A 16,340-nucleotide genomic window follows, 5' to 3' on the forward strand; every position below is an offset into this window, starting at 1 on the left:
GCTGTTGTCCTGGAGGAAAGGAAGAGGGTGAAGCCTTAAGACCAATTACTCCAGGTTCACGTGGGCAAAGTTTCTGGGGAGCAGTCATGGCCTGCAGATGGGGACACAGAGCCTTACACGGTCAAAGAGCAGCAGGAGCGCCTCAGCCAGCTTTGGGGCAGTGGTGCTGGATACCAGGATGTCTTTGTGCTGGAGCACATTCCTGAACACACGGAGGCTCATGCTGACCACGTCTCCATCTGAATCTCCCAGCAACTCCAGAAGGCTTTGAGATACACTGCACATCCTTCTGGCCTGTGTGGAACACAAGGCTGTGCTGGAAAGCCATGGACGGCTGCACGGCCAACACCGCACTGGCTCTGCAGCCCCACCCTGCTGCTGCAGGGCCCGCAGGCCAAAGGCCTGTCCCAAAGCACTGGGGCAGGTGAGGCAGGAGAGCTGGCAGCAGCTGCCTCAGGTCCTGAAGTGCTGCCAGCCCAAGGGGCTGCTTTGCCCAGCGCAGCTTCAGCCGCTGCCCCCTTCTCACCATCGAGGGATCCTTGCTGAGCACCACGAGGCCTCTGAGCGCCAGGCGACGCCGCTCCCTGCACTCGCTCTGCAGGTGCCTTGACATGATCTTCAGGATGCTGACACCAGATTTAGTCAAATCCAAGAACTTTAGGACCTGAAAGGCACAGGGCAGTGACAGGGGACCCGGCCGGCAGGAGCCCAGAACCGCACAGGGCTGGGCCCAGGCAGCAGCACAGGGCGTGGGCACCGTCCTGGCAGCTGTGGCTACGAGAGGGCAGAGAGCTGGGAGGCAGCTCAGTGAGGCAGCGCTGGCCAACAGGCTCACCTCCACAAGGAATGCCAGGAAGGGAAGATCCCAGTGTGGCGCCTCTCTGCTGAGTGGCTGGAGCAGGTGGAATGCAATGCGGGAACAGAAGGGGACCAAGATTTTGCACATCTCCCTGGAAGGGGGAAAAAGCCACCAAGGCCCTGAGGTGGGGGGGCCAAACCCCTCCCAGGACTGACTCACAGAGGTCTGGTTTTTCCCCAGCATCTCTGGAGGGGATGTAGGTGCTTTTTAGGGCAGCTCCTTCTGGACACCCTCCTCTCCCCGCTTTTTCCAGTCTCCTTGGCTGTCCCTTGGTGACAAGGCCCTCTGGCCCAGGACCACAGGGGCACAGGGCACAAATGCTGGGGGCAGTGGGGAGAAGGGGGTCTCACCTGGCTAACAGACACACGGCGTAGTGCTGGGTGTCAGCACACAGCAGCATGTCCCAGCCACGCTTGTGCTTCATAGCCTCCACCACACGGTCACAGCGCAGTTGGTAGAGCAGAGCCTTCATGACCTGCACTGCAAACCTGTGTGCAGAGAAAAGCCCAGGTCACACTGGGAGCACTGGCGCTGGCCACAAGGGCACGGGAAGGACAAGAGGACTGGGACCTGTTGGGCTTGCTGGGAAGGCGGTGTTCCTCCTGGCATGCTCTCCAAAAGTTATCAACTTCCTCTGGTGGCGTCTGCTGTGTGGTGATGACAACATGGAAGAGCAGAGCCACAAACAGGTGGGAGGAATAAGGGATCATCGCCTCGTGGCACTCAGGCACCTGGACAATCACCCAGATCACCAGAGTTGCCTGCAAGAGAAGCAGCCCAAGGCAGGGCTCAGTCCCGAGGTGTCCATGGGGCAGGGCCCAAGGGCAGACGCAGGGGAGCAGCGGGCCTGGTGGCCCCTGAGCCTGCCCCTGGCCCCGGTTTCAGCCCAGCGCCTGAGGCGTGGAGAGGATGGAGAGCTGCTGGAGAGGCGACCTGTGGGTGAGCAAAGGCCAGTTCCAGAAACTCACAGCCAGGGCAAAAACATCCTCGTTGTCCCCATCAGAGGTGTACATTCTGGTCAGAGGCCAGTCCTCCATCACACGGAGCAGTGTTGGCAGCACTTTCTCCACTGCTGGTCCCGATGAGCCTATGGCTCTCCACAGCACTGCAGCAGCTCTGTGGGATCAGAGCTCTGTGTCAGGGCCATGTCAGTCACAGCACCATGCCCTGTGCAGCTGTGGGGGCCCAGGTGACAGAGCCCTGGAGCCCTGAAGGGCAGGGAAGGAGCACTGGCAGCAGGCTCAGGAAACAGAGGGGCCCGAGGGTCCTGGGCCTCTCTGCCTGTCTGGCAGCCCCCATGGGACAGGCTGTGCAGGGCCACGGGCCCTAAAGGCTGCTGAGCCCTGAGCTCTCCAGGCTCGTGGGCCCTGTACCTGTCACACGTTGGGGCACAGCGCAGGAGGGTCAGCACCACGTCAGCAGGGTGTTCTTCAGCCAGCCTCACAAGGTCAATTTGCAGCCTGGCATCCACAGAGACGTGGGAGACGAGACTCTGGTGGATGTTCCTTACAATGCCTGGCACCTGGAGGAGGCATGGGGAAGACTTGGAGCACTGTCCAAGGGAGAAACTTCCCATGCTGCCCCCAAGAAGTGGTTAACTTCCCACCACACTGTGCTGGCCTCAAAGGCTGAGTGGGCCCGGTTACCATGGCTTGAGGGGACACACAATCCTGGGAAGTCCTCCAGGCCTGGCCCCAGGCTGCTTACCTGCTGCTGAGAAAGAACAGCACTCTCCTCGAAAAAATCCATAGTGGGAGCATGAATCATAGTGGGAGCGGGCGTGGTGTCAGTATTTGTGATGCCCTGAGTCTCTTCATTGTTGCTGTTTGTGATGGCCACATCCTCAGTCTTTGACGAGTGAAGAGCCTTTGCCCAGGTTTCAGTTGCTGAGGCGTCAGAGTCTTCTGAGCGCTCAGCCGAATCCGGGCTGACATCAGGCTCAGCCTGGAGCTCGGTCAGCCCCGAGTCAGGCTTGGCTGGGCCCTCAGCTGCTGTGCTGCCGGTCTTTCTACGCCGAATGCGCAGGAACTTCCGGAACATCTGCAGGAGAACAAAGGACAGGGAAGCCCAGAATGTTCCATGGAGTACTCCAAGCGTGGTGCTCGGCTGAGCAGTGACAGCAGGCCCAGCCCAGGTGGGGATGGCTGCTGGTACCTTCAGGCTTTTGCGGAAGCGGCCACGGCTGGGTTCCTGCTCTTGTGTCCGGTCCAGGGCTGCACCTGGCAAAGAGCGAGCGCAGCCAGAGCTGAGGGGCTGCGGGAGAGGCCGGAGAACACAGCCCAGCCCTTTGCTCCCCAGGCAGGGACAGTCCCGGGATGCCCCAGGGGATGGAGCACGGCCACTGCGGGGTGTCTGCCCGGCCGCTCTTCCATCCTTTCCATGGGCATGTCCCCAGGGGATGGGATGGGATGGGATGGGATGGGATGGGATGGGATGGGGTCAAGCTGGCTGCAGCCATCAGCCCTGTGGCTCATCTCTGCCACTCACCTGAGACAGAGAAACCTCAGGAAGTCTGCAGGACAGCAAGTCCTGCACTCTGGTCTTGAGGGCTCCTGCCACAATGACAGGAGACTCCTCGTAAGGATTGTGGTCGCCAATTCCCTCAGTCTGGCCTTGCGGGCACCTGCAAAAGAAAAGCCTCGGGAAGGCCACGGGCTGCCAAGTCCCGACGTCCTGCCACGAGGTCACCTGTAGGAATAACGCCTCGGAAAAGCTCCGGGTCAGACACGAACGAGCGCGCTGTGCGGGGGCTCCTCACGACACCGCTCTGTCCTGTCCTGTCCCGTCGCCTGCTCCGAGCACTGTGGCGTGCTCTTGTCACCGCCAGCTCCTATGACACCACGTGTCACAAAGGGAGGGCCCCTGGACACCCTGTCCCGTTCCATGCCATGGTGACTGTGCTGCAGCGTGTCACAAAGGGCCCTTGCACACACTGTTGCCACCCGCCCTGGGGCCGCCCCCAGCCCACCCTAAGTGGCCACGGTTGGAAGGAATCCCTGGCCCCAGGTGTCTGAGACAGCCCAACAGGATCTTTAGGAGCAGCTCAAACCATCAGCAAACCCTGCCCTGCTCTGCGGGATCAGGCCATTTAAGAATCCTCAATTCAGGAAGGCTTTACTTCTCATTGGGCCACTGGAGTAGTTCCAAAATTTGCAAACTTCTCAAATTAATAGAGATTGCTGGAGAATGTGAATGATTTGGAAGTTTGTTCCCATCTAAAAGCAGCAACTCATTTGCCGTAACACATTCCACTGAAAGTCTCCTTGGAAACATAGCACTATACAGAGGCAAAAAGAAGACCATTCTTTGGTGTGCAAATGGTTTTCAATGAAGGGATGATAATATCGTCATTCTCTTAAGGAGTAAAAGCTCTCAAGGATTGAAAGTCCACTCAGTCTTACAAAAGTAGCCCAAACAAATGAGTAGATGGAAAAAGGGCTCATCCTCCCCCAGTAAGTGGCCAATAAGGTACAGCTCTCCCATCTTGTTCCCTGCAGGAGAATCAGGACCACAAAGAGGAAAAGTCACAGATATTCCTTCTGCCCTCCATAAGCAAAGCTGTGCCAAATCACAGATGCTGCCTTCAAGTTGATTCAAATTCCAGCCTAGACCTCTCACCTTCCAGACAACTCCTTCCTCCACACGCTCCCCAACACCAACCCCCCGCAAATACCCGCAGAGAAGCCCTCAACAGCCCGCCAGGACCCCCAGCTGTCCCCGTCCCTCCTCAAAGCTTTCCCACCATCCAGCAGACCCCCTGGTTCCCTGCATGTGCCGTGGGATGGCACTCCGGAGGATCTGCTCCGAGGCCTTCCCTGGCAGCAAGCTCAGGCTGCCAGGCCTATGGATCCTGGCTCATCCTGACACGCGGAGCCAGACTCTAAAACTCAGAGACAGAGTGAGTTTTAAAGTAGGTATGTTTATTCGGCCGGACGCATGTGGGACATTTCCCCAAATACATGCGTGCCCCTTGCTTACACACGTGTTCTTTTATCCCTGGAGTGTTACATATGCATTAAGTTTCCCCATGGGCCATTTCCTGGCTCCCCTCCCTCTCCGCTCTGTTTGCTAATCTGCTTGTCGGTCCTCTGTGCCTGTGCAGCTGTCTCTGGTGGTCGTCCCAGGCTTCGGGGGTCGTAAAAGGGATGAAGTAAGAATGGTCTTCTTCAGGCTGACTTTTCGACCCCACTGCTTTGCACATGCCCATTGATTCCTTGGCCACGGTCCAAGCCCGGGGTCAGGATCCATCTGTTCCCAGAACATAAGGGGCCCCATTTTCAGTTGTCTTTACACCCTGTATCCTGTTTTCCATATACATTCCTTCTCCTTATCAGGTCTCTCCTTGCTGCTCTGCACGTAGTCTCTTCCTTTCCCATAGGCCAGGATACGGTATATTCTCACGTAACATAAGGATGTGGCCCTAAGCAATATCCATTATTTTATATGCCTATTACTATTCAATACCTTCTAATTAATATCTTCTAGTTCTAACCCCATGTTTCAGTCCCCCCTTTTCAGCAAAATAGTAAATTCTTTTACTTAGTACAAGCTCCAATCTCTACGATATGTGTCTCCCAATGCTTTACTATGTATCTGGGATACTAATATTAGTAAAACAATAATGGGGTGACATAATGTATTTAGGATTCCAGTTGCAGTGGGCGACCATCCAAAAAGTGAATCCCACCAACTGTGACTTGCATCCTGTTTCACTCTTTGCAGAACCCTGTTTATTTCTTTTATGTCATGATGGACAGTAATTAAGGTTTTCTCCCCAGTTTTTTGAATATTCTCTAGAATTTTGACAAGGTCCTGATGTTTGATTAATTGTCTAATTAAAGTGAGGTTCATTCCAATAGGCGTGGGTGACAACCTGTGGTACATCTTATTGTTGGCATGAATTAGCTGATGAGACACAACTGGTGCCAAATACAGAAAGTCACACCCTGAAATCCTAACAAAGTTACAAATACAAAAGTTAAGATAATTCTTACTGAGCAAAGTTACATTACCCTTATCTATTTCTATAAAAGTACACGCAGTTCTCAAACATACACAACCTTGACCAATATATACAAGTACAGTCCTTTGATTCGTATCCGGATGAATCTCAAAGTGACAAACACCTTGTTCAGTATCAAGACATATATCTTGAGCATCGATTGTGTTACTCTCACAAATGAACCCCTGTTGTTCCCGGGTAACGCAAGATTCTAGATTCACAGTTTGCCATTTTTCACCCACTCTCCGTGCCCATGCCCTGTGCTCTGAAGGGTAGAGCACTGACTGCTCATGATTCAGTCCCAGTGCTATAATGGGATGAATAACATAAACTGTGGCATTGCGTATGGTGAGCACAAAGGCAGTAACTACGTTGTCAGTCGAGTCATAGGTAAAGTTTACCAAAGTCCACCAAGACTGAAATTTCTTCTCAAAATCCATAGCACTGTCCCACACGGCCTTTCGAATCTCAATTGCAAAGGCTCCTTCGCTTCCTTCCCTTATAATTGAGGCAGCTGTTGATTGCAACCATAATTGTGCCTGTATACAGCTAAGGGCCAGAGACACATTATCCTGAACCACAGCAAGTGCATCTATGATTGACCCATGGTCTTGGTCCTCTGCCTTTTTCAGCCTTGGCAGTATTCTCGAGACCTGCCACTGACTGGTTCCCAATGCTAACAAAGATGACTGTAGAGGTTGTTTTAATTTAGTTAAATCACTTGTTGCAGTGGCTAATTTGTTCATTAATATTTCAGAATCAGTTCCGTTTAGGACTCCCAGCCCTGTCCCTAATATTCCAGTCAGATCTCTTCGCATTCTGCTTCCAGTATATGCTTGTTTCTGCAGCCAGGTCATCCAACCCTCAAAGGACGTTTTTAAAAAGGGAGAGCAGGCTGGTTGAATTTCAGAGATGTTAGTTTGCATTAGTAATTCAACACGCTTAAGAGACCATTCTGGGTTAAACAATAACTGCTGTTGGCCTGTATTTCTTATTACATATGGGCCGATTTTGTAAATTTCAGGTCCAGGCCCAAGAGGTGTGATTTGGGTTTGGGCTGGGGTCATGGGCTTAGTTGTGGCATTTATTTTAAACTTGAAGGAGAGCCCAATGGTATCCTGGGCCCAGAGACAAACTACCTCAACAGTCTGTATTAATGTAAAGTTACACCAACAGTCTATTTCACTTGAACGACTACAAACCTCCCAGTTTCCGTCCGTGGGAGATGTTAAAACACTAATTTGGGTTGCTCTCCTATGATCGGTTCCATTGATCATCCGACACCCTATCCTAATTTCTTCTCCTATGGTTCCTTGAAGTGACCATATTCTTTGTCTCTGCCACTCTTGTCTTTCGTATGCTTGGTTTCTGTGCATGACTGCAGTTGATAGATTCAGACTTTTTATGTCAGAGTATTTTCCCATGGATCCAGTGTAACAAGTAAAGGCTTGGGACCAAGGCCATTCAGCATTACTCTGGCTAGAGGTGGGTTTTAGTTCTAGGATTGTGATTAGGGTTGCTAACAAAACAATTCTCCCGATTAGACTTTTGCAACCTAAATTGCTAAACACCCCCGACCACAATATACTCATTTTGTTCGAGTGAGTTTTAGTTTCAGTTCATTATCACCCGATGTTACTTTCCAAGGGGCCTCAGGAGCTTTCTTTACTCGAGAGTGGTGAATCCAGGTGTTCTGCTCTTGGATCTTAATCGCAGTGAAAGTGGTGAGGAGCACTTGGAACGGTCCTTCCCACTGCGGCTCCAAGGTCTTTTCTGTAAGAGACTTGACATACACATAATCCCCAGGCTGTATGTCATGCACTGGTCCATCTAGCCCTCTGCTCTGAGTTCCAGCCACGTGTTTTTCAATTTCTCTGAGCTGCTTACCTAAGGCCACCATGTAAACAGCCAGCCTTTCTTCCCCAGTTTGGGTGGATATTCCTTTCTGTACACCATATGGTCTCCCATAGAGCATTTCAAAGGGGCTCAGCTTTGTTTTGGTTCTGGGCTTAGTTCGGAGTCGCAACAATGCTAGTGGGAGAGACTGGGGCCAAGGCAAATTAACTTCTTGCCCTAGTCTCACAATTTGTTGCTTAATCAAATGATTCATTTTTTCAACTTGGCCACTTGACTGGGGGCGATATGGTGTGTGAAGTTCCCAATCTATGCCCAGAAGCTGACTGACCTGTTGTACTATTTTAGAAATAAAATGAGGTCCCCTGTCTGAGGATATTGTGGCTGGAACTCCAAAGCGTGGTATTATTTCTTGTAACGGCACCTTTGTTACCTCCCGAGCTTTTGCAGTCCTGGTGGGGAAAGCCTCTGGCCATCCTGAAAAGGTATCTGTTAGTACCAACAAATATCGATACCCCCCTTTTCTTGGCAATTCTGAAAAATCAATTTGCCACTGCTGACCAGGTCCATGGCCCTTTCCAATTTGGCCAAGTTTTGGTTTAGGGGTATTCTTAGGGTTAGTCTGGAGGCAAAGTTCACACTGCCTGGCTACCTGAGTGACAGTGGCATATAAGTTCCTAGCAATGATTTTTCCAGTCAAGTAGTTATGCAGGGCATCAATTCCCCAGTGTGTTTTCTGATGTTCCTCTTTTACTAATGCCCATAATAAATGGGAGGGGATAACTAGTTTCTTTTCTGCTGTAACAGCCCATCCCTCTTGGTTATACGTTCCCTTTTCATCTTCAATTAGCTTTCTGTCCTTCTTATCATACACTGCCTTACCTTCTAGGGAGATTTGGCCATCAGGAATTAAGGGTCCCTCCACTGTTACCTCACCTTTTGCTGCTTCTTTTGCCTCTCTGTCCGCCAGCTCATTTCCCTCCTCCAATTCTGAGTTTCCTTTTTGATGTGCTTTAATGTGCATGATTGCCACCTTTTCAGGCAGTTGGACTGCTTCCAATAGTTGTAGTATCTCTTGCGCATGTTTAATGTTCTTTCCCTGTGAGTTTAATAGTCCTCTTTCTCTCCAGATAGCCCCATGGGCATGCACCACTCCAAATGCATATCTTGAATCTGTATAAATGTTTATTCTTTTTCCCTTTGATAACTCTAATGCCCGAGTCAGGGCAATTATTTCTGCCTTCTGTGCGGAGGTACCTGCTGGTAATGGTCCTGATTCGATTCGATCCCTTGATGTGGTAACTGCATACCCAGCATGTCGCTTTCCATTGATGACGTAGCTGCTTCCATCAGTGAACCAGGTTTCCGCATCATCCAGAGGGGTGTCCTTCAGGTCTGAGCGGCTGGAATAAGTGGCTTCGATGGTCTCCAGGCAATCGTGATGAATTGGTTCTCCTTGGTTCCTACTGAGAAAGGAAGCTGGGTTGACAATGTTAGTTACCACTATCTCAACATCATCTTGTTCTACCATGATAGCTTGGTATTTCAGAAATCGTTGTGGGGAGAGCCAGTGGCCACCCTTGGTTTCTAGGACTGAGGATACTGTATGAGACACTAGCACAGTCATCTTCTGGCCCAGGGTGAACTTACGGGCTTCCTGAATGTTCAGTACAACTGCGGCCACTGCTCTGAGGCAACCTGGCCATCCTTTTGCTGCTGCATCTAGCTGTTTAGAAAGGTAAGCAACTGCCCTTCTGTATGGGCCCAGGTCCTGTGCCAGTATTCCCAGGGCAATTCCCTGTTTCTCATGAGAGAAGAGAAAGAATGGTTTACTCACGTCTGGAAGTCCTAGAGCTGGAGCTGACATGAGGGCCTTTTTCAGCTGACCAAAGGCCTGTGTGGTTTCTTTTGTCCACTGAAGGTCTCTGCTTCCATTTGCAATGAGTGAATACAGAGGTTTCACGAGCAATCCGTAGTTGTATATCCATAGTCTGCACCATCCTGTCATACCCAGGAATGTTCTCAGTTCCTTTATCGTCTGAGGTTTTGGGGTTTGACATATTGATTCTATGCGTTCTTTCCCCAAAGTCCGTTGTCCAGCACTGATTTCATACCCCAGGTAGATCACCTTCTGTTTTACCACCTGAGCCTTTTTCTTTGACACCCTATATCCCTGGAGCCCCAAAAAGTTTAAAAGGCTTACCGTTCAAGCCACGCACTGTTGCATCCCAGGTTTGGGTTCACATAATAGGTTTTTTTCTTTGTTAGTTTTCCAGTTCTTTGTACCCTCGTGCATCCCCCGGGTTTTCCCCTACTCCTGTGGTTTCCGTGCCCGTCTTCCCGTTCTCGTGGTCCCACTCACCCCAAAGTCTCGTGTCCGCCCCTGCCGTGTTCCCATTGGTCGCTGTAGTACACGTCATCACCGTGATGTCTGTACCCACTGGGCGGGAGGGCTCCCCGTCCGCCCTGTCCCTTCCCTATATCACCCCACTCCTCGGCATGCTCGAGGCCATTTGCGTCCGTGCGAAGCTGGGATCGGCTGCAGCCTTTCCATCGCAGCTCTCGCAGCCAATAAAGCATCCAGCCGCCACGCGGACGGATTTGGACGAATTCCCTGCCTCTTTGTTTCTTCCCTCGCGCCGACGGCAAAGCGCGGTCAACAGCCCACCCCGGAGCGCGACAGCAAAAGCGCCCGGAAACTGCGGCGAGCCCCGGCCCCGACGAAAAGCAGAGACGCCCAAGCCGGGCATTCGGGAGCTGATCGGGGCAGACAAAGTAAAGAGCAGCCGCGAGTGACGCCCAACGTCAGGGCCACGGCCAGCGCAAAGCCGCGGAGCAGGCAGAGAGTCACCACAGAGCACCCGGGAGCCGCGCAGAGAGAGCGCCGCCGCCGCGAAGCCGCGCCGCCGACCAGCGAGCGCTGCTGCCGAGACGAGCGAGCGCGATCCGCGCGGAAAACTGCCGCCGCCACCCCAGGGTCGCGGTCCACGACGGAAAAGTGCTCCGTGCCGGACTGAAAATGGGAGCAAGTGCCCCCCCGAAGTAAGTCAGTGACGTCTCCGCCACCCACAGGTAAACACGCTCTGTTTTCCCGCGTGGGACTGGGAGCGCAACCATTCATGGCTACGGAAAGCCGAAGAATGGACACTTCCCGGGAAAGAAGACCCTGGTAGCAGCTTTTATTTGCGAAGATTCCGGTTTGGTGAGTGATTAGCCACGGGGGGTACCCGGCTGATACTTCACGTGGGTGGGCTCTGCCGCGTTTCCGGGGGTACGGATCACGCAGCGCGCAGCGTGTGCGGCGGGCCGCCGGGGTCTTTCGCATTTTTTGCTTTTTTTCTTTTGCCTTTTCTGCACCAGGGGTGAGGCTGTGGGTAGAAATAGCATGGGGACCACGCTATCTACCCAACAAAGAGAATTCTATACCCAAATTAAGGGGATTTTATCAGTAAAACATCCCTACCCCAAAAATTCAGTCAAGCAGTTTGTACGATGGCTCTGCTTTTCCTTTCCACGTGTAACCGCGGAGGATGCTCACAGAACAGAGTTCTGGGAGCAAGTAGGAGCCAGGTTAGCAGAGGGAATGGACAGGGATCCCTCTGTGAAAGATTGTTTCCCAAAGCTCCATTTGCTGATCTCGGAGGTTGTAAAAGCAGGGTCTGCGCGAGAAGCGGCCAAAGAAAGGAAAGAGCCATCGGGCAAAACTCTTGTTTCCCCCAAATCCATTTCCCCATCCTCTCCTACCCCTTTTTCCCCTAAACCGGGTAGGCAGAGGGGAGTACTCCGCCGCTCTGAGGCGCAGGGCAGCTCCACAGACGTGGACCGTGCTCCTGGCTCCCCCGAGCCATCCCGGCACCCCCGCCTTGGTGGAATTAGCTACTCTGCTGAGGAACTAACCCCAAACCCCTTTTCCAATCCCTTTTTCCCAGTTAGAAATCTTAGTTCTGGCGCTACCCCGCGCTGCTCTGCTCCCCTGAATCCCTTTCTTTGTCCCCCTGAGGAAGCCGCAGCCACGTGGCTGGGGCCTCTGTTTTCCTAAGATGGAGGGCGGCCACGTGGAGAGGTTTCTTCTTCCCATAATCCCTTTGTCTCCTTTGTTCCCTGTATCCCCACCTTTGACCCCACCCCCTCCTGTTTCCCTGTGGGTGTGGGCACCTCCCACTCCAGGCATCGGGTTGCCACCCCTCCCCCTGTTCCCCCTCGGGTGGGCGTTCCCTTCTTCCATGTCCTGCCTGCCGCAACATCAGCCCCACCCTCCCCCAACAGGGAGGGCTCTGTCACCTCCGCCCCGCTGTCCCAGGGAGAAGATTCTCCCTGCCCTGTCCCACGTACCGCGCCCCCACGTCCTCCCGCTCCTCGGATACCCAGGGGGGGAGGGGGGAGTAGGGGAGAGGGGAGGGGACGGTGCCCAGTCTATGAAGTCGAGCAGTCGCTCCGCACTCCAGCCTCCTATGCCAGGGGAGGGGAAAACCCTACATGGACACCCCTTCCCTATGAATCCATAAAAGAGGTCTGCAAAACATCACGTGATTTTGGACAAAAAAGCCCCTTTTTTAAAGGCATTTTAAAAGCGACTTTAACATCTAGAACCGTAGTGCCAGCAGACCTTAAGTGTCTGTTTAGCTGCCTGCTTCTCCCATCAGAATACAGCCTGTGGGAGAGGAGGTGGAAGAAACTGGCAGCAGACCTGCTTCCCGAAATCCTAGAAGGGCCTTACAGCCTGGATTTCGCGGAAGAACCGATCACTTTGGACCATCTTGTGGGTGAAGGAGAATGGAGTGAAGGGCAACTTCAAGCTCGGGGAATTCCAACGGCCGTGCTGGACATGTCCAGGGGTGCAGCAGAGCGTGCGTTCCTGGGCATGCCCACCAAGGACCCAATGGTTCCCTATACAGCGATTAAACAAGGTGTCGCAGAGCCTTTTGTAGATTTCGTAGACCGGGTCCGGGCAGCAGTCGAGAGACGGGTGGAGAGACCTGAACACCGAGACGGGCTAGTCCTAGAAGTGGTGCACATGAACGCCAACACCATGTGCAAAAGAATCATCTTGTCGCTGCCGGCCTCACCAGCGCCGACCCTCGACCAGATCATCGAGGAGTGCACCCTGAAATCACACCTGATAGAGGACGAGGCCCCAAAGAGACCTAAAGACAAGCTGGTCGCATCTGCTGTTGCTCCTCCAAGGAACTCAGCTCCGAAGCGACTTCCATCCACACGCCAGTGCTTCCACTGCCATCAGGAGGGACATTTTCAGGATCGCTGCCCACTTCTAAGGACTATACCACCCAGGGCTGCGGGAGGAGGGAGGAGGGATGGGAGCCCCACAATCCCAAAAAACTAGGAAAGGAACGCGCACTTGCCTCGCGTGCTGATAAAAATGAGGCAAGTCGTGGTGCCGCGAGAGGAGCCGCGATACACCATCTAGTCCCATCTGTAAGCGGCTGCCTCTCAACTACTGACATCGGGGAGCCTTATCGGCTCCGACTCACCAATTCTGTCCACTTTCGTTCCCAGGACTGGCATTTCTTCATAGCAGATGCAGAGTTTCTATCACACATCTGCCGCTGTGAAACCAGGAGGAAGGAGGACCTTCTGAACTGCAGGTACCTCGTGGTCGGAGACACAAAAAGCACCCCACTGGAGATAGAAGTTCCTCCGGTAATTTCCACCCTTAATCCGAGGCTCTTCTATCTCGTGGCACGCTGTGTCCATCCCCCCCTCTTCCTGCCTAAGGGCCAGGTTATTGCACAGGCAATTCCTATTCCTCGTGCTCTGTGTAATGACCTGGAACTCTCAGTCTTTTATGCTGGGAAGTTGGGAGAGGAAAAACCCCTCGTATGGTGTAAACTCAAGTGCGAGGGGCATTCTGCATACCTTCAGGGGATGTTGGACACAGGGGCAGACGTGACGGTCATCCCACCACATAAGTGGCCGTCACACTGGGAGCTGCAAAGTGTGGCCACGCCAGTCTTAGGACTAGGCGGGCCCCAGCCAGCAAAGCAATCAAAAAATATTATCCAAATTAAGGGTCCGAACGGACTGCTAGCCTCAGTACGTCTGTTCGTGATCGATTGTAAATTTACTCTATGGGGGAGAGACGCCATGTCCCAGTGGGGAGCCAAATTGGAATTTCCGGCCCCCCAACATTTTTAGGTGCGGCCACTGAGGAGCGCCCCACACAGAAATTAACATGGCTCACAGATAAGCCTGTCTGGGTGGAGCAGTGGCCGCTGAGTAAACAAAAACTACAGGCGCTCACAAAACTAGTGGAGGAGGAATTGGCAAAGGGACATATGGTCGAAACTAACAGCCCCTGGAACTCTCCGGTGTTTGTAATTAAAAAACCAGAGAAGGACAGGTGGCGACTCCTCCATGACCTAAGGAAAATTAATGAAGCCATAGAAAATCTGGGCTCTCTCCAACCGGGTATGCCATCTCCATCTATGCTACCCCAAAATTATAATTTAGCCGTAATTGACATTAAAGATTGCTTCTTTCAAATCCCGCTCCATCCGGATGATGCTCCCCGTTTTGCCTTCTCTGTACCCTCCATCAACAGGGAAGCCCCTATGAAGCGCTACCACTGGACAGTACTACCTCAGGGGCTAAAATGTTCCCCCACTATATGCCAGTGGTATGTCGCCAGGGTTCTGTCCCCAATGCGTGCCAAGTGGACATCCTGTATTTTCTATCGTTACATGGATGACGTGCTGATTTGTGCCCCTGACAGCGAGGTCCTACAAGCAGCTCTGGAGGACACTGTTAGGGCCTTGTCGGTGGCCGGATTCGAACTACAAAAAGAGAAGGTACAGTTGCTGCCACCCTGGAAGTACCTGGGCCTAGAAATTAATAACCGAATGATTAGGCCTCAACAAATTCAGATAAGTAACAACCCCAAGACGCTGAATGACATCCAGCGCTTGTGTGGATCACTAAATTGGATCAGGCCATGGCTGGGACTCACCACGAGAGAACTATCCCCTCTTTTTGACTTGTTAGCAGAAAGGGAGGGGGATGAGGGTTTAAGTTCCCCAAGAGTCCTGACCCGGGAGGCCAGAGCCGCACTCGAGAAGGTCCAAACCACCATCGCAAGTAGGCAAGCCCATCGCTGTCAACCAGGGCTGCCTTTCCGCTTCATCATCTTAGGTGAGTTACCCCATTTATACGGTATAATATTCCAGTGGGACAAGGGCCAACAGGACCCTCTCTTGATAATTGAGTGGGTGTTCCTTGGCCACAGACAGTCCAAAAGTATCACCAAGCCACAAGAGCTGATGGCGCAGCTCATAATACGGGCCAGGGCTCGTCTGCAAGTACTAGCGGGTTGTGACTTCACATGTATCCACCTCCCCATCAAAACATCCACGGGGAAAATGACCAAGGAGACCTTTGAACACCTTCTCAGACAAAATGAAAATTTGCAGTTTGCTCTAGACAGCTTCTCAAGCCAAATTCAAATTGGGCATCCTGGCCATCATCGGTTCAATACAGAATTCAAATTGTTGCCGAGAGAATTGCAAAGTAAAAAGCCACTCAAAGCACTGACAGTGTTCACAGATGGGTCAGGGAAGTCCCACAAGTCAGTAGTGACTTGGAAAGACCCAGTGACTCAGTTGTGGGAATCAGACGTTAAAGTAGTGGAAGGTTCCCCGCAAGTAGCTGAGTTGGATGCTGTCGTGAGGGCTTTAAAAAAATTCGATCAACCTTTTAATCTAGTCACAGATTCGGCATATGTGGCAGGAGCAGTGTCTAGAGCTGAACATGCAATTGTAAAAGAGGTCCCAAATCAAGTCATCTTCAGGTTGCTCACAGAATTAGTACACCTGGTTTCTAACCGTGAGCATCCCTTTTATGTGGTACATGTGAGGTCACACACAGATCTCCCAGGCTTTATTGCCGAAGGGAACCGCAGAGCAGACGCCTTGGCAGCCCCAGTACAGATGGGAGGCCAGCCAAACATAGTCGAGCAGGCCAGGCTCAGCCATCAGCAGTTCCATCAAAATGCCCCAGGTCTGGTACGCCAGTTCCATCTGCGGCGTGACCAAGCCAGGGAAATTGTGGCCTCATGCCCCAACTGTCAGGAGGCAGCTCTACCAACACTGGGAGCAGGTGTGAATCCCAGAGGTCTCCGCAGTTGTGAGGTATGGCAGATGGACATCACCAAAGTCCCCGAATTTGGGAAACTCAAGGATGTCCATGTAACCGTGGACACCTTCTCGGGAGCAGTTTTCGCCTCAGCCCACATAGGAGAAAGAGCCACAGACGTGAAAAAACACCTCATACACGCCTTTGCTACTTTAGGGGTCCCAGCCACAATAAAAACTGATAATGGTCCAGCATATACTTCCAGGGTGCTCAGTAACTTCCTGCAGGAATGGGGGGTCCAGCATAATACCGGGATTCCTCACTCCCCCACCGGCCAGGCCATAATAGAGAGGACTCACCAGACGCTGAAACAAGTCCTCCGGAAACAGCGGGGAGATGTGCGAGTGCTGTCACCGCACGAGAGACTCTGCAAGGCCTTGTTTACTATCAATTTCCTAAACTGCTCTTTTGACAGGCAAGAACCGCCAGCCCTGAGACATTTCAAACAACATCAGGAGCTCCAGCCAGAGGAGAGGCCTC

At 52.5% G+C, this 16,340-nt stretch overlaps 2 protein-coding genes across 2 annotated transcripts in view; one reads left to right on the top strand and one right to left on the bottom strand.

Annotated features, from left to right (window-relative positions):
- LOC137477674 (maestro heat-like repeat-containing protein family member 6) overlaps nucleotides 1–16,340 on the top strand; it is a gene marked incomplete at its 3' end in the record, with an annotated part of 155,675 nt that overhangs the window by 109,456 nt on the left and 29,879 nt on the right. The gene's annotated exons all lie outside the window — the stretch shown is intronic.
- On the bottom strand, nucleotides 1,281–10,836 carry LOC137477561 (uncharacterized). Its single transcript, XM_068196785.1, has 8 exons — nucleotides 10,627–10,836; nucleotides 8,652–9,888; nucleotides 4,332–4,350; nucleotides 3,347–3,482; nucleotides 2,567–2,899; nucleotides 2,233–2,381; nucleotides 1,828–1,975; nucleotides 1,281–1,620 (listed from the first exon to the last, which is right to left on the bottom strand). Exons 1-8 carry the CDS (start codon nucleotides 10,834–10,836, stop codon nucleotides 1,300–1,302), a joined length of 2,553 nt encoding a protein of 850 aa, XP_068052886.1. The 3' UTR covers nucleotides 1,281–1,299.

This window comes from Anomalospiza imberbis, chromosome 7, assembly GCF_031753505.1.
Source record: "Anomalospiza imberbis isolate Cuckoo-Finch-1a 21T00152 chromosome 7, ASM3175350v1, whole genome shotgun sequence".
NCBI classification, from domain to species: domain Eukaryota; kingdom Metazoa; phylum Chordata; class Aves; order Passeriformes; family Viduidae; genus Anomalospiza; species Anomalospiza imberbis.

What these genes read in the sequence shown, in the direction of transcription:
- LOC137477561 (XM_068196785.1), bottom strand. Translation starts at nt 10,836, where the DNA reads ATGAATGGTTGCGCTCCCAGTCCCACGCGGGAAAACAGAGCGTGTTTA. An exon ending in CTCGGCAGCAGCGCTCGCTG is followed by an intron (nt 9,889 to 10,626) that starts GTCGGCGGCGCG and finishes TTGGGGCTCCAG; the next exon opens with GGATATAGGGTGTCAAAGAA. An exon ending in TGTGCCCCAACGTGTGACAG is followed by an intron (nt 1,976 to 2,232) that starts GTACAGGGCCCA and finishes CTGATCCCACAG; the next exon opens with AGCTGCTGCAGTGCTGTGGA.